Raw genomic sequence first — 23,941 nt, forward strand, 5'->3', positions numbered from 1 at the left:
TCATCATGATCATCATCATGATCATCATCATCATCATCATCATCATCATCATCATCATCATCATTTAACTCTCATATAAACACAAATATATCGCGTGACACGTAAGTACCAGTTCACATGAAAGACTGGGAACATTTTTTTTTTCTTTTTTATATCCATTTAGAAGAGACGATTAAGATCTCTGTTATTTTCTCTGTTAATGATGATGGTGATGATAATGATGATGATAATGATGGTGATGATGATGATGATGTGTGAAGCTGCTTGATGATGATGATGATAATGATGATGATGATGATGATGTGTGAAGCTGGTCGTGTTGTGTGGAGGTTTCATCATAGTGTTGGTCTGGCCAGAGGTTCCTGGAAGCTTCATGATCCACTTACTGACGCCAGCCCCTCCTCCTCCTCCTCCTCCTCCTCCTCCTCCTCCTCCTCCTCCTCCTCCTCCTCCTCTCGCCCCGCCCAGGGAGGGAGGTATGTTGTCATTATGATAACTGTTTTAACGGATAATGAGATAATCATTTTTCCTTTTATTCTGAAGTGATAATATCAGTGCTGGACTGGAGTGAGTGACGCGCTGTGTGTTTGACCGACCGTCTGCACTCGTCACATGAAGGTGGGGGCAGAGGAGGTTGTGGCTGGCTGGTTGTGTCATACAGTTGTAGCCGACCCTTGTCTTCCCTCTCCTACACCTGACATCCTCCATACATGTACTGACCTGACATCCTCCATACCTGTACTGACCTGACATCCTCCATACATGTACTGACCTGACATCCTCCATACCTGTACTGACCTGTATGTATATGTTAATATATTGTTTCAGTTGTTAAAGGGGATGATAGTGTGCCCAGTAGGGATCCCGGTGTGTCCCAGACAGGGTTGGAGTAATTGTAATTATAATTTAGTTAAGATGGAATTGATTACAGAAAGGATGTAATTGATTACAGAAATATTGTAGTCAAGATAAGATTGAAGTAATTCAATGTGATCAAGTAATAGTAGTTTCATTGTAATTATGAAAGTGGAGGATAGTGATATTGTTAACCTTGTAACTACAAAGGTGGGCAAGTAGTACTTATGAAACGTACCAGTGGTAGCGGTACTGGTCCTGGAGAATATTAGCGGTAACGCTAATGGTAGCGGTACTGGTCCTGGAGAATATTAGCGGTAACGCTAATGGTAGCGGTACTGGTCCTGGAGAATATTAGCGGTAACGCTAATGGTAGCGGTACTGGTCCTGGAGAATATTAGCGGTAACGCTAATGGTAGCGGTACTGGTCCTGGAGAATATTAGCGGTAACGCTAATGGTAGCGGTACTGGTCCTGGAGAATATTAGCGGTAACGCTAATGGTAGCGGTACTGGTCCTGGAGAATATTAGCGGTAACGCTAATGGTAGCGGTACTGGTCCTGGAGAATATTAGCGGTAACGCTAATGGTAGCGGTACTGGTCCTGGAGAATATTAGCGGTAACGCTAATGGTAGCGGTACTGGTCCTGGAGAATATTAGCGGTAACGGTAATGGTAGCGGTACTGGTCCTGGAGAATATTAGCGGTAACGCTAATGGTAGCGGTACTGGTCCTGGAGAATATTAGCGGTAACGGTAGTGGTAGCGGTACTGGTCCTGGAGAATATTAGCGGTAACGGTAATGGTAGCGGTACTGGTCCTGGAGAATATTAGCGGTAACGGTAATGGTAGCGGTACAGTTTTTCTCCTATTATCAACCGTTTGTGTCCACCTTGCTGATCCCTGGACCCGACCCAAACAGTAATATCAGTCCGATGATGACAAAAAGGGAACATTATACAACCTTGATCAAGATCCCTGCACAGGTGTACCATGATCTTGTGCGCCACAGAGAGAGAGAGGGAGAGAGAGAGAGAGAGAGAGAGAGAGAGAGAGAGAGAGAGAGAGAGAGAGAGAGAGAGACAATCATGTCAGTGGTGATTTCTGCCATTAAGTAACTTGTGATTGTCGTCGAACGTTTTCACGAGACCATGGAAGGTGTGGTGTGGCAGGTGACCATGTCTGCTGTTGGACCAGTCATTCAGGAGCTCAAACCCTCACTGGAGAAACTAATTCATAATCATAACACACAGTTACAACCCTGTAAACAACTGGCATAAGTCCTACTGGACTTTGTGAAGTAAAGGGTCGATACATACGTGGAAACGAGAGATGTTTAAGTGGCGGTTTTTTTTGGGGGGGAGATCGAAGGTTCACGCTGGACTGGCTTCCATGACAGGAACCTAAGGAGCAAGTGTTGGTGTAGGTCAAGGAGATGCTTGAAGAATTGGAGGTAGGTCAGGAGAGGTCAACATCAACACTGGGTAAAGATGATAACATGGATGACCCAGCAGAAGGATTGTTACCTGAATCAGGAAGACCCACACTTTCCTCCTTCATACCAAAATGTTCAACGAAGTTCCAAAATCTACGGTGATCAGAGGGAAGCCTGTAGATCAGAGGGAAGCCTGTAGATCAGAGGGAAGCCCGTAGATCAGAGGGAAGCCCGTAGATCAGAGGGAAGCCCGTAGATCAGAGGGAAGCCTGTAGATCAGAGGGAAGCCCGTAGATCAGAGGGAAACCCGTAGATCAGAGGGAAGCTTGTAGATCAGAGGGAAGCCCGTAGATCAGAGGGAAACCCGTAGATCAGAGGGAAGCCCGTAGATCAGAGGGAAGCCTGTAGATCAGAGGGAAGCCCGTAGATCAGAGGGAAACCCGTAGATCAGAAGGAAGCCCTTAGATCAGAGGGAAGCCCGTAGATCAGAAGGAAGCCCTTAGATCAGAGGGAAGCCTGTAGATCAGAAGGAAGCCCTTAGATCAGAGGGAAGCCTGTAGATCAGAGGGAAGCCTGTAGATCAGAAGGAAGCCCGTAGATCAGAAGGAAGCCCGTAGATCAGAGGGAAGCCCTTAGATCAGAGGGAAGCCTGTAGATCAGAGGGAAGCCTGTAGATCAGAAGGAAGCCTGTAGATCAGAGGGAAGCCTGTAGATCAGAAGGAAGCCTGTAGATCAGAGGGAAGCCTGTAGATCAGAGGGAAGCCTGTAGATCAGAAGGAAGCCCGTAGATCAGAGGGAAACCCGTAGATCAGAGGGAAGCCTGTAGATCAGAAGGAAGCCCGTAGATCAGAGGGAAACCCGTAGATCAGAGGGAAGCCTGTAGATCAGAGGGAAGCCCGTAGATCAGAGGGAAGCCCGTAGATCAGAGGGAAGCCCGTAGATCAGAGGGAAGCCTGTAGATCAGAGGAAGCCCGTAGATCAGAGGGAAGCCCGTAGATCAGAGGGAAGCCTGTAGATCAGAAGGAAGCCCGTAGATCAGAGGGAAGCCTGTAGATCAGAGGGAAGCCCGTAGATCAGAGGGAAGCCTGTAGATCAGAGGGAAGCCCGTAGATCAGAGGAAGCCTGTAGATCAGAGGGAAGCCTGTAGATCAGAGGGAAGCCCGTAGATCAGAGGGAAGCCTGTAGATCAGAGGGAAACCCGTAGATCAGAGGGAAGCCCTGTAGATCAGAGGAAGCCGTAGATCAGAGGGAAGCCGTAGATCAGAGGGAAGCCGTAGATCAGAGGGAAGCCTGTAGATCAGAGGAAGCCCGTAGATCAGAGGGAAGCCCGTAGATCAGAGGGAAGCCCGTAGATCAGAGGGAAGCCCGTAGATCAGAGGGAAGCCGTAGATCAGAGGGAAGCCCGTAGATCAGAGGGAAGCCCGTAGATCAGAGGGAAGCCCGTAGATCAGAGGGAAGCCTGTAGATCAGAAGGAAGCCCGTAGATCAGAGGGAAGCCCGTAGATCAGAGGGAAGCCCGTAGATCAGAGGGAAGCCCGTAGATCAGAGGAAGCCCGTAGATCAGAGGGAAGCCCGTAGATCAGAGGGAAGCCTGTAGATCAGAAGGAAGCCCGTAGATCAGAGGGAAGCCCGTAGATCAGAGGGAAGCCCGTAGATCAGAGGGAAGCCCGTAGATCAGAGGGAAGCCCGTAGATCAGAGGGAAGCCCGTAGATCAGAGGGAAGCCTGTAGATCAGAGGGAAGCCCGTAGATCAGAGGGAAGCCTGTAGATCAGAGGGAAGCCCGTAGATCAGAGGGAAGCCCGTAGATCAGAGGGAAGCCCGTAGATCAGAGGGAAGCCCGTAGATCAGAGGGAAGCCCGTAGATCAGAGGGAAGCCCGTAGATCAGAGGGAAGCCCGTAGATCAGAGGGAAGCCCGTAGATCAGAGGGAAGCCCGTAGATCAGAGGGAAGCCCTGTAGATCAGAGGGAAGCCTGTAGATCAGAGGGAAGCCCGTAGATCAGAGGGAAGCCTGTAGATCAGAGGGAAGCCCGTAGATCAGAGGGAAGCCCGTAGATCAGAGGGAAGCCTGTAGATCAGAGGGAAGCCTGTAGATCAGAGGGAAGCCTGTAGATCAGAGGGAAGCCCGTAGATCAGAGGGAAGCCTGTAGATCAGAGGGAAGCTTGTAGATCAGAGGGAAGCCCGTAGATCAGAGGGAAGCCTGTAGATCAGAGGGAAGCCCGTAGATCAGAGGGAAGCCTGTAGATCAGAGGGAAGCCTGTAGATCAGAGGGAAGCCGTAGATCAGAGGGAAGCCTGTAGATCAGAGGGAAGCCTGTAGATCAGAGGGAAGCTTGTAGATCAGAGGGAAGCCCGTAGATCAGAGGGAAGCCTGTAGATCAGAGGGAAGCCCGTAGATCAGAGGGAAGCCCGTAGATCAGAGGGAAGCCCGTAGATCAGAGGGAAGCCTGTAGATCAGAGGGAAGCCTGTAGATCAGAGGGAAGCCTGTAGATCAGAGGGAAGCCTGTAGATCAGAGGGAAGCCCGTAGATCAGAGGGAAGCCTGTAGATCAGAGGGAAGCCCGTAGATCAGAGGGAAGCCTGTAGATCAGAGGGAAGCCTGTAGATCAGAGGGAAGCCTGTAGATCAGAGGGAAGCCTGTAGATCAGAGGGAAGCCTGTAGATCAGAGGGAAGCCTGTAGATCAGAGGGAAGCCCGTAGATCAGAGGGAAGCCCGTAGATCAGAGGGAAGCCTGTAGATCAGAGGGAAGCCTGTAGATCAGAGGGAAGCCTGTAGATCAGAGGGAAGCCTGTAGATCAGAGGGAAGCCCGTAGATCAGAGGGAAGCCTGTAGATCAGAGGGAAGCCTGTAGATCAGAGGGAAGCCTGTAGATCAGAGGGAAGCTTGTAGATCAGAGGGAAGCCTGTAGATCAGAGGGAAGCCTGTAGATCAGAGGGAAGCCTGTAGATCAGAGGGAAGCCTGTAGATCAGAGGGAAGCCTGTAGATCAGAGGGAAGCCTGTAGATCAGAGGGAAGCCTGTAGATCAGAGGGAAACCCGTAGATCAGAGGGAAGCCCGTAGATCAGAGGGAAGCTTGTAGATCAGAGGGAAGCCCGTAGATCAGAGGGAAGCCTGTAGATCAGAGGGAAGCCTGTAGATCAGAGGGAAGCTTGTAGATCAGAGGGAAGCCTGTAGATCAGAGGGAAGCCTGTAGATCAGAGGGAAGCCTGTAGATCAGAGGGAAGCCTGTAGATCAGAGGGAAGCTTGTAGATCAGAGGGAAGCCTGTAGATCAGAGGGAAGCCTGTAGATCAGAGGGAAGCCTGTAGATCAGAGGGAAGCCCGTAGATCAGAGGGAAGCCCGTAGATCAGAGGGAAGCCCGTAGATCAGAGGGAAGCCTGTAGATCAGAGGGAAGCCTGTAGATCAGAGGGAAACCCGTAGATCAGAGGGAAGCGTGTAGATCAGAGGGAAGCCTGTAGATCAGAGGGAAGCCTTAGATCAGAGGGAAGCCTGTAGATCAGAGGGAAGCCTGTAGATCAGAGGGAAGCGTAAGGTTAGTGAGTCATGTGTTGCAGCACTATGATGTAGAGGAAGGAACTATGTCATTATCAAGTGATCCAACATTATACTGAGAAGATGTGTCACAAACTTTGTATCCACTGAAGAACCCCACAGTAGACCAGGTGACACTGTGCGTACTGCTACATCTGCTTCATCACAGTAGACCAGGTGACACTGTGTGTACTGCTACATCTGCTTCATCACAGTAGACCAGGTGACACTGTGTGTACTGCTACATCTGCTTCATCACAGTAGACCAGGTGACACTGTGTGTACTGCTACATCTGCTTCATCACAGTAGACCAGGTGACACTGTGTACTGCTACACCTGCTTCATCACAGTAGACCAGGTGACACTGTGTACTGCTACATCTGCTTCATCACAGTAGACCAGGTGACACTGTGTGTACTGCTACACCAGCTTCATCACAGTAGACCAGGTGACACTGTGTACTGCTACATCTGCTTCATCACAGTAGACCAGGTGACACTGTGCACTGCTACATCTGCTTCATCACAGTAGACCAGGTGACACTGTGTACTGCTACACCTGCTTCATCACAGTAGACCAGGTGACACTGTGTGTACTGCTACATCTGCTTCATCACAGTAGACCAGGTGACACTGTGCACTGCTACATCTGCTTCATCACAGTAGACCAGGTGACACTGTGTACTGCTACACCTGCTTCATCACAGTAGACCAGGTGACACTGTGTGTACTGCTACATCTGCTTCATCACAGTAGACCAGGTGACACTGTGTGTACTGCTACATCTGCTTCATCACAGTAGACCAGGTGACACTGTGCACTGCTACATCTGCTTCATCACAGTAGACCAGGTGACACTGTGTGTACTGCTACATCTGCTTCATCACAGTAGACCAGGTGACACTGTGTGTACTGCTACATCTGCTTCATCACAGTAGACCAGGTGACACTGTGTGTACTGCTACATCTGCTTCATCACAGTAGACCAGGTGACACTGTGTGTACTGCTACATCTGCTTCATCACAGTAGACCAGGTGACACTGTGCACTGCTACATCTGCTTCATCACAGTAGACCAGGTGACACTGTGTGTACTGCTACATCTGCTTCATCACAGTAGACCAGGTGACACTGTGTACTGCTACGTCTGCTTCATCACAGTGGACCAGGTGACACTGTGTGTACTGCTACATCTGCTTCATCACAGTAGACCAGGTGACACTGTGTGTACTGCTACATCTGCTTCATCACAGTGGACCAGGTGACACTGTGTGCACTGCTACATCTGCTTCATCACAGTAGACCAGGTGACACTGTGTACTGCTACATCTGCTTCATCACAGTGGACCAGGTGACACTGTGTACTGCTACATCTGCTTCATCACAGTAGACCAGGTGACACTGTGTGTACTGCTACATCTGCTTCATCACAGTAGACCAGGTGACACTGTGTGTACTGCTACACATGCTTCATCACAGTAGACCAGGTGACACTGTGTGTACTGCTACATCTGCTTCATCACAGTAGACCAGGTGACACTGTGTGTACTGCTACACCTGCTTCATCACAGTAGACCAGGTGACACTGTGTGTACTGCTACATCTGCTTCATCACAGTAGACCAGGTGACACTGTGCACTGCTACATCTGCTTCATCACAGTAGACCAGGTGACACTGTGTGTACTGCTACATCTGCTTCATCACAGTAGACCAGGTGACACTGTGTGTACTGCTACGTCTGCTTCATCACAGTGGACCAGGTGACACTGTGTACTGCTACACCTGCTTCATCACAGTGGACCAGGTGACATTGTGTACTGCTACATCTGCTTCATCACAGTGGACCAGGTGACACTGTGTACTGCTACGTCTGCTTCATCACAGTAGACCAGGTGACACTGTGTACTGCTACGTCTGCTTCATCACAGTAGACCAGGTGACACTGTGTACTGCTACGTCTGCTTCATCACAGTAGACCAGGTGACACTGTGTACTGCTACATCTGCTTCATCACAGTGGACCAGGTGACACTGTGTACTGCTACGTCTGCTTCATCACAGTAGACCAGGTGACACTGTGCACTGTTACATCTGCTTCATCACAGTAGACCAGGTGACACTGTGTACTGCTACATCTGCTTCATCACAGTAGACCAGGTGACACTGTGGACTGCTACGTCTGCTTCATCACAGTGGACCAGGTGACACTGTGTACTGCTACACCTGCTTCATCACAGTAGACCAGGTGACACTGTGTGTACTGCTACGTCTGCTTCATCACAGTAGACCAGGTGACACTGTGTACTGCTACATCTGCTTCATCACAGTAGACCAGGTGACACTGTGTGTACTGCTACGTCTGCTTCATCACAGTAGACCAGGTGACACTGTGTACTGCTACATCTGCTTCATCACAGTGGACCAGGTGACACTGTGTACTGCTACGTCTGCTTCATCACAGTAGACCAGGTGACACTGTGCACTGTTACATCTGCTTCATCACAGTGGACCAGGTGACACTGTGTACTGCTACGTCTGCTTCATCACAGTAGACCAGGTGACACTGTGCACTGTTACATCTGCTTCATCACAGCCAGTTGTCAGCAGTGCCGGATTTTTTTTCATTGTTAACAGAGTTCAACTTTGGCGTCACTTCTTTCCGTTCACTGTTATTGATCATGTGCAACAGTGAATTGTTTGACTAACTACCACGTTTTTAGTTGCCATCTCTTGCAACTTGTGCTAAAATGAAATGTTTATTTTTATGATAATAGTTTGTGACACTTGCTTGTCAGTAACGCATAACTTTACAATGCAAAATAAGTTATTTTTTCCCCAAGTTTGTGACATTATAATTATGATTGTTATTATAGTTGATTTTTTTTTGGGGGCAATTGTAATGTATTTGCTATTCTCAAATGTATTTGTCATTCTAATTGTAATTCTACAGAATGGAAACTATGTGTCATTGTAATTGTTATTCAATTTCTCAAGCGTGATTGGTCCAGGCGTGATCCCAGGCAGGCTCGCTGTGCCCCCCAGCAGGAGGCTGGGGATGGTGTAAGTTCAGTGTCATCCTTGCCATCCTTCGTCAGCAGAGGAACGAGCTCATCCTTGTCTCCTGTTGGCAGGTGGTGAGGGGCGGGGCCCTGGCCTCCTGGGTGGCTCTTGGGGTGATGACGTACGTGTACGTGGTGGGGGAGCTGAGCCACTTCCTGCTGGGGATCGTGTCGCGTCCAATGAGCCAGGAGCTGCACTACGGTAACCTGGCCTGCCTCCCCAACCCCGAGGCTCCCGTGCAGTCCGACTCCTGCCGCACCATCACCAACGCCACCAGGTGGGTCACGCCCCCCGGGGGACGAGGGTGGGTCACGCCCCCCGGGGAACGAGGGTGGGTCACGCCCCCCGGGGGACGAGGGTGGGTCACGCCCCCCGGGGGACGAGGGTGGGTCACGCCCCCGGGGGACGAGGTTGGGTCACGCCCCCCGGGGGACGAGGGTGGGTCACGCCCCCCGGGGGACGAGGGTGGGTCACGCCCCCCGGGGGACGAGGGTGGGTCACGCCCCCCGGGGGACGAGGGTGGGTCACGCCCCCCGGGGGACGAGGGTGGGTCACGCCCCCGGGGGACGAGGTTAGGTCACGCCCCCCGGGGAACGAGGGTGGGTCACGCCCCCCGGGGGACGAGGGTGGGTCACGCCCCCCGGGGGACGAGGGTGGGTCACGCCCCCCGGGAACCTGGCTGTACGATCATGCCGCTGGGTCAGCCTTCCTACCTGGTACGTGAGATTATGTAACACATTATAATGCCAGAACAACACTGACTGCTGTACCATAATTGACGTCACGAATGTCTGGTTATTGTTAATGGTAAGAAGTGAATCAAAATAAAGTTTGTGTTACCATCAAGCGAGTGAAAGACTGTCGTGAATGATGTAGTGAGTGTGTGACCTTAACTATCGTTAATGATGTAGTAAGTGTGTGACCTTAACTATCATTAATGATGTAGTAAGTGTGTGACCTTAACTATCGTTAATGATGTAGTAAGTGTGTGACCTTAACTATCGTTAATGATGTAGTAAGTGTGTGACCTTAACTATCGTTAATGATGTTGTAACTGTGTGACCTTAACTATCGTTAATGATGTAGTAAGTGTGTGACCTTAACTATCATTAATGATGTAGTAAGTGTGTGACCTTAACTATCATTAATGATGTAGTAAGTGTGTGACCTTAACTATCGTTAATGATGTAGTAAGTGTGTGACCTTAACTATCGTTAATGATGTAGTGTGTGACCTTAACTATCGTTAATGATGTAGTAAGTGTGTGACCTTAACTATCGTTAATGATGTAGTGAGTGTGTGACCTTAACTATCGTTAATGATGTAGTGAGTGTGTGACCTTAACTATCGTTAATGATGTAGTAAGTGTGTGACCTTAACTATCATTAATGATGTAGTGAGTGTGTGACCTTAACTATCGTTAATGATGTAGTTAGTGTGTGACCTTAACTATCGTTAATGATGTAGTAAGTGTGTGACCTTAACTATCGTTAATGATGTAGTAAGTGTGTGACCTTAACTATCGTTAATGATGTAGTAAGTGTGTGACCTTAACTATCGTTAATGATGTAGTAAGTGTGTGACCTTAACTATCGTTAATGATGTAGTAAGTGTGTGACCTTAACTATCGTTAATGATGTAGTAAGTGTGTGACCTTAACTATCGTTAATGATGTAGTAAGTGTGTGACCTTAACTATCGTTAATGATGTAGTAAGTGTGTGACCTTAACTATCGTTAATGATGTAGTAAGTGTGTGACCTTAACTATCGTTAATGATGTAGTAAGTGTGTGACCTTAACTATCGTTAATGATGTAGTAAGTGTGTGACCTTAACTATCGTTAATGATGTAGTAAGTGTGTGACCTTAACTATCGTTAATGATGTAGTAGTGTGTGACCTTAACTATCATTAATGATGTAGTAAGTGTGTGACCTTAACTATCGTTAATGATGTAGTAAGTGTGTGACCTTAACTATCATTAATGATGTAGTAAGTGTGTGACCTTAACTATCGTTAATGATGTTGTAAGTGTGTGACCTTAACCATCATTAATGATGTAGTAAGTGTGTGACCTTAACTATCGTTAATGATGTTGTGTGTGTGACCTTAACTATCATCAATGATGTAGTAAGTGTGTGACCTTAACTATCATTAATGATGTAGTAAGTGTGTGACCTTAACTATCATTAATGATGTAGTAAGTGTGTGACCTTAACTATCATTAATGATGTAGTAAGTGTGTGACCTTAACTATCGTTAATGATGTTGTGTGTGTGACCTTAACTATCATTAATGATGTAGTAAGTGTGTGACCTAAACTATCGTTAATGATGTAGTAAGTGTGTGACCTTAACTATCATTAATGATGTAGTAAGTGTGTGACCTTAACTATCATTAATGATGTAGTAAGTGTGTGACCTTAACTATCGTAAATGAAGTTGTGTGTGTGACGTTAACTATCGTTAATGATGTAGTAAGTGTGTGACCTTAACTATCATTAATGATGTAGTAAGTGTGTGACGTTAACTATCATTAATGATGTTGTAACTGTGTGACCTTAACTATCGTAAATGAAGTTGTAGTGTGTGACGTTAACTATCGTTAATGATGTAGTAAGTGTGTGACCTTAACTATCATTAATGATGTAGTAAGTGTGTGACGTTAACTATCATTAATGATGTAGTGAGTGTGTGACCTTAACCTGCATCTTGGTGGACGCCAACCTTCACTCCATCTTAACTTTTTCATTCCACGTTTTCTCGTTCGTGTGATCGTGTGGTCAGTGTTCAGCTGTTATTATCCATTATATTGTAAGAAACGAACATCTTTCTCCACACACTTAATGATAACTTGATATAGACAAATATACTAGCTATAACTACGTATATATTCATGTAATTTACTTAGTATTTGAAACAACTTACATAAAATAATGTTCAAATGTTACTGAGAACTTGCCTGGTTGACCGCTTGGTTCTGTATGTGGTCCAGTCCAGACGTACCACACTGACATACTTATTACATAGATGATCATAAAAGTTGTTGTTGTTGTTGTTAAGACAGTTCGATGACCGTTTTATTTCTGTCGTTCGGAATGTACCACAGCAGACTTGGATATTGTCGCTGTCCACCAGCGTACAGCGATATACCAGTGTACAGCGGTAAACCAGCGTACAGCGGTACACTAGCGCACAGTGGTACACCAGTGCACAGTGGTATACTGTACACTAGCGTACAGCAGTTCACCAGCGTACAGCGGTACACTAGCGTACAGCAGTTCACCAGCGTACAGCGGTACACTAGCGTACAGCGATGTCAAGTGTTGTGTGTGGGATGAAGTGATGGTGTATGTGTGGACTGAGAGCCAGTGTGGGGGAGGCAGACGGGTAACCACCCGGGCCACAGCTGTGACGACTGACAGCCAGTCAAGTGTTGGCTGACTGTGTAGCCGCCACCAACCCTACCATGACCCGGGTGGGCAGTGGTGTGCTCGGTGGCTGCTACCATACAGAGAGAGAGAGAGAGAGAGAGAGAGAGAGAGAGAGAGAGAGAGAGAGAGAGAGAGAGAGAGAGAGAGAGAGAGATACTCACTCCTGCCTGGCTGTGAACGCTGTACACTTGACACCTGTCCATCCCCCAACCTGTGCTGTATCAGTTACCTTGACACCTGTTCATCCCCCTACCTGTGATGTATCACTGTTACCTTGACACCTGTTCATCCCCCTACCTGTGATGTATCAGTTACCTTGACACCTGTTCATCCCCCTACCTGTGATGTAACAGTTACCTTGACACCTGTCCATCCCCCTACCTGTGATGTATCACTGTTACCTTGACACCTGGCCATCCCCCTACCTGTGATGTATCACTGTTACCTTGACACCTGTTCATCCCCCAACCTGTGATGTATCACTTACCTTGACACCTGTCCATCTCCCTACCTGTGATGTAACACTGTTACCTTGACACCTGTCCACCACCCTACCTGTGATGTAACACTTACTTTGACACCTGTCCATCCCCCTACCAGTGATGTAACACTGTTACCTTGACACCTGTCCATCCCCCTACCTGTGATGTAACACTGTTACCTTGACACCTGTTCATCTCCCGACCTGTAATGTAACACTGTTACCTTGACACCTGTCCATGTCCAACCTGTGATGTAACACTGTTACCTTGACACCTGTCCATGTCCAACCTGTGATGTAACACTGTTACCTTGACACCTGTCCATCCCCAACCTGTGATGTAACACTGTTACCTTGACACCTGTTCATCCCTCAACCTGTAATGTAACACTGTTACCTTGACACCTGTCCATCCCCCAACCTGTGATGTAACACTGGTACCTTGACACCTGTCCATCCCCGACCTGTGATGTAACACTGTTACCTTGACACCTGTCCATCCCCAACCTGTGATGTAACACTGTTACCTTGACACCTGTCCATCCCCAACCTGTGATGTAACACTGTTACCTTGACACCTGTCCATCCCCCAACCTGTGATGTGGCACTGTTACCTTGACACCTGTCCATCCCCCAACCTGTGATGTAACACTGTTACCGTGACACGCGTCCATCCCCCAACCTGTGATGTGACACTGTTACCTTGACACCTGTCCATCCCCCAACCTGTGAAGTAACACTGTTACCTTGACACCTGTTCATCCCCCAACCTGTGATGTAACACTATTACCTTGACACCTGTCCATCCCCCTACCTGTGATGTAACGCTGCTACCTTGACACCTGTCCATCCCCCAACCTGTGATGTGACACTGTTACCTTGACACCTGTCCATCCCCAACCTGTAATGTAACACTGTTACCTTGACACCTGTCCATCCCCCAACCTGTGATGTAACACTGTTACTTTGACACCTGTCCATCCCCCTACCTGTAATGTAACACTGTTACCTTGACACCTGTCCATCCCCCTACCTGTAATGTAACACTGTTACCTTGACATCTGTCCATCCCCCAACCTGTGATGTGACACTGTTACCTTGACACCTGTCCATCCCACAACCTGTGAAGTAACACTGTTACCTTGACACCTGTCCATCCCCCAACCTGTGATGTGACACTGTTACCTTGACACCTATCCATCCCCCAACCTGTAATGTAACACTGTTACCTTGACACCTGTCCATCCCCCAACCTGTGATGTGACACTGTTACCTTGACACCTGTCTATCCCCCATCCTGTGGTGTAACACTGTTATCTAAGTACTTCTTCCTGTAGGACTTTTATTTTCTCTTATTTTCACTGGGTTTCCCCAGGTAGATGTTGTAGTGACTACAATCATACAGTAAGGTGGGTTAATATTAATTATTATTATCACATTCTGTTATCAAGGGAGAAATATATTATTATTATTATTATTATTATTATTATTATTATTATTATTATTATTATTATCATCATCATTATTATTATTAATGTTATTATTATTATTATTATTATTATTATTATTATTATTATTATTATTATTATTATCACATTCTGTTATTTAGAGAGAAATAAAGTTCCAGTTTTTGAGACGTGTTTAAGTTTGAGGAAATTTAGATATATACATATTCATAGTTATCACTTTTGGTGTCTTGATGATTTAAACACCCACACACACACACACACACACACACACACACACACACACACACGAGATGTGACCCCACAAGTATAGGGCGTCCACTCCCCTCTCCCTCGTTATTATACAAACGTCTGATAACAACACAAACACAGCCATATCGTACATCATGTAGTTTCCCTGGCTAAATATACCACCCCAGTGTGTGTGATGCAGCGCTACACACGTTGTTACTATTGTAGAAATGTAGAGAAGAGTGTGTGTGTGTGTGTGTGTGTGTGTGTGTGGTGGAAGGGGCAAGGGATAGAGGTTGGGGGGGGGGATAAGTGAGCCAAGACCATGGTTACACCATATCCTCTGTCCACTCACACTTACTCTCTCTTTTCTCTTCTCTCCTCTTTCTCCCGTACCTTTCCATCTCCTCCTTCTATATCATGAAATAGTATCATGATAATATAGACACTCTGAACCTTGTCTGATGATGTAAGATGTATATAGAACTTCACACATGTTACACTGAACCTGTAACTTTTTAATGACTGTACAAGGAACATGACAGCCGACATGTAGCCCAGACATCTGCCTGACCCCCTTCCCCCTCACACACACACACACACACACACACACACACACACACTCACACACGGGATTGGTCGATATTTCATATATAATTGATGTACTCCTCGGTCGTGTCATTGTAAATTAGTCTAAGCTCCCATCTTATACTAATATATATATATATATATATATATATATATACAAACCTCCAACAGCCAGGATCGAACCAGGGACCCCTGTGCAAGAGGCGGGAATGCTAACCGCTAGGCACAAGGGTCCCTGGTTCGATCTTGGCTGTTGGAGGTTTGTACGTTTTATGAAGGTGCGTGTTTCTACGCACTATGTTGTTTAATTTGTTTATGGATGGGGTTGTTAGGGAGGTGAATGCAAGAGTTTTGGAAAGAGGGGCAAGTATGAAGTCTGTTGTGGATGAGAGAGCTTGAGAAGTAAGTCAGTTGTTGTTCGCTGATGATACAGCGCTGGTGGCTGATTCATTTGAGAAACTGCAGAAGCTGGTGACTGAGTTTGGTAAAGTGTGTGAAAGAAGAAAGTTAAGAGTAAATGTGAATAAGAGCAAGGTTATTAGGTACAGTAGGGTTGAGGGTCAAGTCAGTTGGGAGGTAAGTTTGAATGGAGAAAAACTGGAGGAAGTAAAGTGTTTTAGATATCTGGGAGTGGATCTGGCAGCGGATAGAACCATGGAAGCGGAAGTGGATCATAGGGTGGGGGAGGGGGCGAAAATCCTGGGAGCCTTGAAGAATGTGTGGAAGTCGAGAACATTATCTAGGAAAGCAAAAATGGGTATGTTTGAAGGAATAGTGGTTCCAACAATGTTGTATGGTTGCGAGGCGTGGGCTATGGATAGAGTTGTGCGCAGGAGGGTGGATGTGCTGGAAATGAGATGTTTGAGGACAATGTGTGGTGTGAGGTGGTTTGATCGAGTAAGTAACGTAAGGGTAAGAGAGATGTGTGGAAATAAAAAGAGCGTGGTTGAGAGAGCAGAAGAGGGTGTTTTGAAATGGTTTGGGCACATGGAGAGAATGAGTGAGGAAAGATTGACCAAGAGGATATATGTGTCGGAGATGGATGGAACGAGGAGAAGTGGGAGACCAAATTGGAGGTGGAAAGATGGAGTGAAAAAGATTTTGTGTGATCGGGGCCTGAACATGCGGGAGGGTGAAAGGAGGGCAAGGAATAGAGTGAATTGGATCGATGTGGTATACCGGGGTTGACGTGCTGTCAGTGGATTGAAATCGGGGCATGTGAAGCGTCTGGGGTAAACCATGGAAAGCTGTGTAGGTATGTATATTTGCGTGTGTGGACGTGTATGGATATACATGTGTATGGGGATGGGTTGGGCCATTTCTTTCGTCTGTTTCCTTGCGCTACCTCGCAAACGCGGGAGACAGCGACAAAGCAAAAAAAAAAAAAAATATATATATATATATATATATATATATATATATATATATATATTGGAAAGGATCACAATTTTGCGCGTGATCAAGTATATTCCCGAGTCCACGGGGAAAATGAAATGATAACTTCCCAAGTGCACTTTCGTGTAATAATTACATCATCAGGGGAGACACAAGCGAGGAATATAACAGTCACTTGATATACAACGAAGAGATGTAGCTAGGACGCCATTTGGTAAACATGTGATTGTCCAAGATAGACTACGAACGTATCTTAAACTTATTATGTGGACTAGTAGGTGAATTGCTTACAAATTTTATCAACAATAAAGTTATCCAGTTTGTATAGACCATCACTAATATTAAGGTTATAATTCTTTGTGTATCTAATAATAGAAGATTCAATGATATTTCTCGTGGTACTGGAGTTAGAGTTAATAACTGAGATGGCATTACTTCAAGTGAATACAATTATCATAGTTTTTAACGTGATTGAATAAGGCATTTGATTCTTATCCTTTTTTTTTTTTTTTACTATATTTATGTTGCTAAAGTCTAACAGAAAGACCCTTACCAGTCTGCCCAGCATAAAACTTATCACAATATCTACATGGCACTTTATAGATGCATCCAGGAGAATTTTCTAGTGTCTGTCTTGGGCAATCACTTATTAACCAAATGGCGTCCTAGCTACGTCTCTTCGTTGTATATCAACTGACATATTTCTTTCTTTTATCTGCCCTGATGATGTGATTATTACATAAAATTGCACTTGGGAACTTATCGTGTTTCATTTTCCCCGTGGACTCATAGGAATATATATATATATATATATATATATATATATATATATATATATATATATATATATATATATATATATATATATATATATATATATATATATATATATATATCAGCTGGTGGCTGATTCGGGTGAGAAACTGCAGAAGTGGTGACTGAGTTTGGTAAAGTGTGTGAAAGAAGGAAGCTAAGAGTAAATGTGAATAAGAGCAAGGTTATTAGGTACAGAAAGGTTGAGGGACAAGTCAATTGGGAGGTAAGTTTTAATAGAGAAAAACTGGAGGAACTGAAGTGTTTTAGATATCTGGGAGTGGATTTGGCAGCGGATGGAAGCGTAGAAGCGGAAGTGAATCATAGGGTGGGGGAGGGGGCCAAAGTTTTGGGAGCGTTGAAAAATGTGTGGAAGGCGAGAACGTTATCTCGCAAAGCAAAAATTTCTGACCTTCCAACCATCAACCATCCTAACGTCCCTCCTGACCTTCCAACCATCAACCATCCTAACGTCCCTCCTGACCTTCCAACCATCAACCATCCTAACGTCCCTCCTGACCTTCCAACCATCAACCATCCTAACGTCCCTCCTGACCTTCCAACCATCAACCATCCTAACGTCCCTCCTGACCTTCCAACCATCAACCATCCTAACGTTCCTCCTGACCTTCCAACCATCAACCATCCTAACGTCCCTCCTGACCTTCCAACCATCAACCATCCTAACGTCCCTCCTGACCTTCCAACCATCAACCATCCTAACGTCCCTCCTGACCTTCCAACCATCAACCATCCTAACGTCCCTCCTGACCTTCCAACCATCAACCATCCTAACGTCCCTCCTGACCTTCCAACCATCAACCATCCTAACGTCCCACCTGACCTTCCAACCATCAACCATCCTAACGTCCCTCCTGACCTTCCAACCATCAACCATCCTAACGTCCCACCTGACCTTCCAACCATCAACCATCCTAACGTCCCTCCTGACCTTCCAACCATCAACCATCCTAACGTCCCACCTGACCTTCCAACCATCAACCATCCTAACGTCCCTCCTGACCTTCCAACCATCAACCATCCTAATGTCCCTCCTGACCTTCCAACCATCAACCATCCTAACGTCCCTCCTGACCTTCCAACCATCAACCATCCTAATGTCCCTCCTGACCGGCTTTTTACTCAGTTTTTATCTTTGGTCTCTGGTGAGTGTGGTGATGCATCTCTTGATGAACTATTCCCTATCAGCATCATCCATGCTGCATTTAGAGACTTAAAGGCTGTTATCAGCCAACTCTCTCTCTCTCTCTCTCTCTCTCTCTCTCTCTCTCTCTCTCTCTCTCTCTCTCTCTCTCTCTCTCTCTCTCTCTCCATGATGAACAGCTTGATAGCCCTGAGCCTCTCACTGTAGGTCAGTTCAGATGCCATCTCTGTTGCTCTTCTCTGTAGCCTCTCAGTCAGATCTTTGTGCTTCTTCAGGTGTAGTGACCAGACTTGTGAGGTACAGTCCAGTTTTGCTCTGATATATGTAGTCAATAACTTTACGAACAAATCCTTTTCCATATTTTTTGATGCTATTATTATTTTTCCCCAACAGACAGCTTGCCTCTTGCACACTTCTTCTAATGTGTAGCTCAGGCGATAAACTAGGCACAATGTCGACCCCTCGATCTCTCACATGCATGTTCCTGTCATTTGTTTCCCGATAGATAATGCTCACACCGAGGAAGTCTTTCACTCTGTCCTATCTTCATCACTTTGTACTTTCTGGGATTGAATCTCATCATCCATTTATCTGACCAGCTTCAGAGGTTTTCCTGGTACCCCTGTAAGCTAATGCTATCAATATAATTCTTTATTTCTCTCATGACCTTAGCATCGTCGGTAGACATGTTTAGGTACGATTCTAGTCCATCAGGTAAGTCATTTCCATACAAGAGTGGCAGTGGGCCCACGACTGAGCCCTGCGGCATGCCACTTGTAACCTTAACCTGCTCCAGGTTGCACCTCTTACTTGTGTTCTTTGTTCCATTCCAGTAAGGTAGTCTTCTACCCAGTGAAGGAGCCCACCCTTTAGTTATGCCATTAGATAAAACTTTTTGATGAACATCCGATAAGGAACTGCGTCAGAGGCTTTCTGTCAGTCCCAGAACAGTCTACCCATCCTCTCTTTGATTGAAGATGAAGCTGACCCTGTCATAAGAAGCCTCGTATATTTGCTTTCTGATTATCTTTGCCAATGTTTTACAAACCAAACTTCATATTAAGACTGGTTTGTAATTCAGCTCAGTTTCCTGATCGCCTTTCTACAATAAAGGCACGACATTTGCCGTCCTCCACATGCCAGGACCTACACCTTCCAGTAATGCCCTGCTGAACAACATCTCAAGTGATGTAGCAAGTGCTGCCCTACGTTGTCACCACGTCTGAGGAGACGTCATCAGGACCATGGGCTTTATACGAGTCGAAATGTTGTGTTAGCCTGATTATATCATTGCTGTTAATTGATATACGTTACAAGACTTCATTCCATCCCACCAGGGTAATGTTGATGCATTATTGTCCTCCACAGTGACAACACCTTTGAACCTGTTAATCAGATCCTCATATATTTGCTCATCTTCAAGAATTCCAGCGCTTTGAGTCCCTCAGTCTGATTGGTTGCTCTTTCAGTGAGAGTTTGTTCCTGATGACCTTATGTAAAAGTTTTGGAATGTCTGTTGCTTTATTAATCATTGTTCTTTCCTTCTTACGTTGGAGTATTCAATCCTTGTTGTGTTTTCATATGCTGGTTGACTCACGTGTCTTTTATATATCCTCCATAGTACACCCGAGCTCTCTCGTTTGATGACATTTCTCGATAAATCATATCTTCCTCCATTTTCATCCTCCTTTATTGGCCATCAGAGGTGCCCATGTTCTGACCCTTTCAATGTAGATGTCACAGACCTTTCTGTAGCAGTGGACTATACTCTTATTATGGAACTCCATCTCCCAGTCAGGATTATCAAAGAACTCGATCAGTTCCACGTAGTTGCCATGACTGTACTTTTCATTTGGTTCCTGTGTCCAGTCTTGCATCCTCCACCACCACATACTCAAAAACAACCACTACATGATCACTCTTCCCGTAGAACCATTGCAGATTATATGTTCTATTTCCGTACTGTTGTGAGAAAGGACAAGGCCGAGTGGAGATTGTGTATCAGCGCCCCCAGTTCTCGTATGCTGTGTTACATGATGCAAGAAGGGCTGTAAATCTTAAAAGAAATTCGTGTGTCTTTGACTCATCATCTCCATGGAGATCCAAGTTCTTCCAGACTATTTTCCCTATAACTAAAACCCTTCATCATCAGTTCTTTATCATCTCCTAAGAGGAAAGCTTTGTTTCCTTCACGCTTATTATTCTTTCAGTATTCTTTATATACATCTGTTCTTCATCGTTGCAGGTCTTTGGAGGATTGTAAACTAAAAGTATTTTGTACACTTTCCTCCTACGGTAATCCTCCCCATTATATATTGCCTGAAGGCACTATCTACGGGTATTTCCTGGAATTTAATGGAATCCCGTATCAAGAAGGATAATCCTCCGTCCTATTTTCTCCATTCCTTCTTACTACTGTGTGTCCCTCTTGACAGATTAGGTTACAGTCAAGTTTATTTGTGAGTTTCGTGTCCAACGCTCCCACAATGTATGGGTTATATTCTCGTAAACGATATAATGAGCCTGACAGTATTTGTTGCTTCCTCAATAGCCCAGCACAGTATTTGTTTTCAAGATTTCTAGGCTTGTGTTCTTCAGTTGTTTCAACTTTCGCTGCTGAGATACTGTCCTGGTAGTTGTCATTGGTTTTCTGCTTATGTATTCATGATAAGCGCATCCTCCTGATTTTAATTTTCTGTTTATTTAGAGCTGTCTTGCATTTCTTACTGTCCCCAGCAAAGGCTTCCAGTTTCTTTGGTTTGCCCTCTGGATCCCCTTCTAGCACGTCTTTGTTCATTTCATTGCTCCTAGCGACGCCCTCCACCTTGTGTACCCAGACTTCAAGTTGTATACTCGTAGAAGTTTATCCACGCTCATATTATCTGTAAGGTGCGAGTTATCGACCATGACACTCGTGTTATCGGCAGTCTCCTTTGGGAAATCCTTAGAACCAAAATCAAGGACTTCCTCTGTTGTATGTTATACCATTTTCATCCTCCAGTCGACTCTCATGTTTCAATATCCCTGAAATGTAGTTGGGCACCCTGCCTCGGGGCTTCTACAAAACGGGCGTATTCTAATTGTCTGTTCTACCTGATCTGGCGTAGGGGACCTTGTTTGTTTGGTTCATGCAATATTGCTGTTTTAGCAGGTGTTCTTATGGGTTAGAGTGTTATAGTTCGTGGAACTTAGGAGAGGTTACGAAAACGTAGATAAGTTTTATTAAGGTACAGAAGATGAGGTTGCTAGGGGTATAGTGGTACAGACGGTGTAGGATTGTGGTGGAACAGAGGAGTCAGTTGAGACTAAGAGTGAGGCATGGCAGGGGGTCGTCCTGAGATGCTGGTGAAGATGCATGAGATGAAGCAGGAGCACGCTGAGGATGTGCATGGTGCCGGGTCGACGTGGCGCTCTTACAGGAGGTGGGTGTGGCGCGTGACGGGCCATGTCCCACGCGAGTGCTGCCCAAGGTGGACGTCGGAGATGAGGCACTACAAGGAAGACTGTTAAGAAGATAAAACGTCAGGAGTCACGTAGGGGACTTTGACTGACGGAGGAGGCGCCCTAGGGTTGGCTTGAGTCCTGGAGTCACTTGGCCAAGACTTCAGGTACCGGAGTGTGGTACACTTGTCTGAATCTAAAGCATGTCAAGTTCTCAACTGCCTTCCTCCGGTGATGCCTGGATACGTAAAGAGACAGGTAAGACTGATCATGAAGGCGGTGTGGGAGTCGATGTCCCTCGAGGGAAAAGGACACCACCAAGTTCATTCCTCTGGAGATCAGAAGTGTAGGTGAGGTCATACGCCGTGACCTACCATCACGTCAAGTCGCCGTCAGTAGCGAGACTGGTCGCTGCATTATTCTTATTTTCCCCCATAAATGTCTGGAATGGTGGTTTAATAGCCTAATTCTTCATATATTTAGAAGTATGTCTCCACCAGAGGTTCTTTGGTAGATACAAAGAGTTATACTAAGCCGTGAAATGTCTAACCAGTTTTGATAGTGTGTGGCTAGTGGTTAGTTGAAAAAGAATTGGATGGTGGGTTTCTTTACCAGCAAAGTTGGCAACAAATGCTCAGTAGAGTGTCTTCAAAATCAGTCAATAATGCTGGCATATTTTACCAGATTTGCTCTTTCAACCATAATTTTTAGTGGTTTAAAATAATTCCTTGACCTCCCTTTTGCATTCCACCGTACTCCTGAATTAGAGTTTTCCTCCTGAATCCAAACTAATCTCAAAATTCTCGGAGAGGTGCTAAAGCCTGTGTGTGTGTGTAATTACCGGTTTGTTATTACCTGTGTATACGTTACGGAAAGAGATTTCTACACTAGAGCCCCGTTTCTTGTATTTTTTCCACCATCAAGAAGACTTTTAAATCTTTGTATGCATGGTACATCAACATGGGTTCCATTAGATGGAATTGATATTATGAGCACCGTCAACACAGCTCGGGTCCACTGATGGCTGTTTGGTTATGCCAATGTTCACTCCCTGAATATGATGACGTAACATCTTGTAAATCATGACAACCCTTTGAGTACATTGATTTAACATTTTGGGTATGATAATATATCCCCATGAGTAACATCCTCTTGAGAATGGTGCTTTAACCCGTGAAGTACAATGATTTAACACCTTAAGTATGATGACATAAAACCTTGAGTATGATTACTTAATTAATTGAGTTAATTACAACCACTTAGATGACTTAACCGTATGAGTATGATAACACATCCCCCTGAGTACATTGGCTTAACCTTATGAGTGTGATGTCACATTCCCTTAAGTACAGTGACTTGACCTTATGAGTATGATGACAGTCCCCTGAGTACATTGACTTAACCCCTCGAGAACGATGACTTAACCCTTGATTATAATGAAAATAACCCCCTTGAGTAGGTCTTAATCCCTTGAGAATATGACTAAACCAATGAGCATAATGACATAACCCCTTGAGAACGATGACATAACCCTTGAGTATAATGATGTGACCCTTGAGCACGGTAATGTAACTTCTTGAGAATGATGGCTTAATCCTTGAGTTTGATGATGTAATTCCTTGAGAATCATGGCTTAATTCAGGAGCATAATGACCTAATTTCTTGATTACAATAGATTAACCCTTTGAGTATGATGAAGTATAGTGAGTCAGCATGAATGTGATCACACAGCTGCTTGAGATGGCTTAATCCCAAAAATACAATACAATGCCTTGAGTATGATGACATAACCCCATGAGTTTGATAAGGTAGCCCCTTAGGTACAATGACTTAACCCCTTGAGAGTAATGGGACATCCCTTGAATATGATGACAACCCCTTAAGTATGATGATGTAACTCTGGGTATGATGACTTGATTCCTTGATTACAACTGAACCCCTGGAGTATTTTAGCTAAATCCCATGAATGCAGCAATTTAGCCTCTTGAATGCAATGACTTTGCAACATTAGTATAACTCAATTCCTTGAAAAAGATGAATCATTTCTTTGA

The 23,941-nt window shown here is 45.4% G+C and overlaps 1 protein-coding gene across 1 annotated transcript in view; it reads left to right on the top strand.

Annotated features, from left to right (window-relative positions):
- The window catches only part of LOC139750669 (sphingosine-1-phosphate transporter SPNS2), a 128,144-nt gene that overhangs the window by 100,426 nt on the left and 3,777 nt on the right, over window positions 1–23,941 (top strand). The window contains exon 2 of the mRNA XM_071665343.1: window positions 8,951–9,156. Coding sequence (XP_071521444.1) covers window positions 8,951–9,156 — 206 coding nt within the window. The remainder of the gene's footprint in view (window positions 1–8,950; window positions 9,157–23,941) is intronic.

This window comes from Panulirus ornatus, chromosome 10, assembly GCF_036320965.1.
Source record: "Panulirus ornatus isolate Po-2019 chromosome 10, ASM3632096v1, whole genome shotgun sequence".
NCBI lineage: Eukaryota > Metazoa > Arthropoda > Malacostraca > Decapoda > Palinuridae > Panulirus > Panulirus ornatus.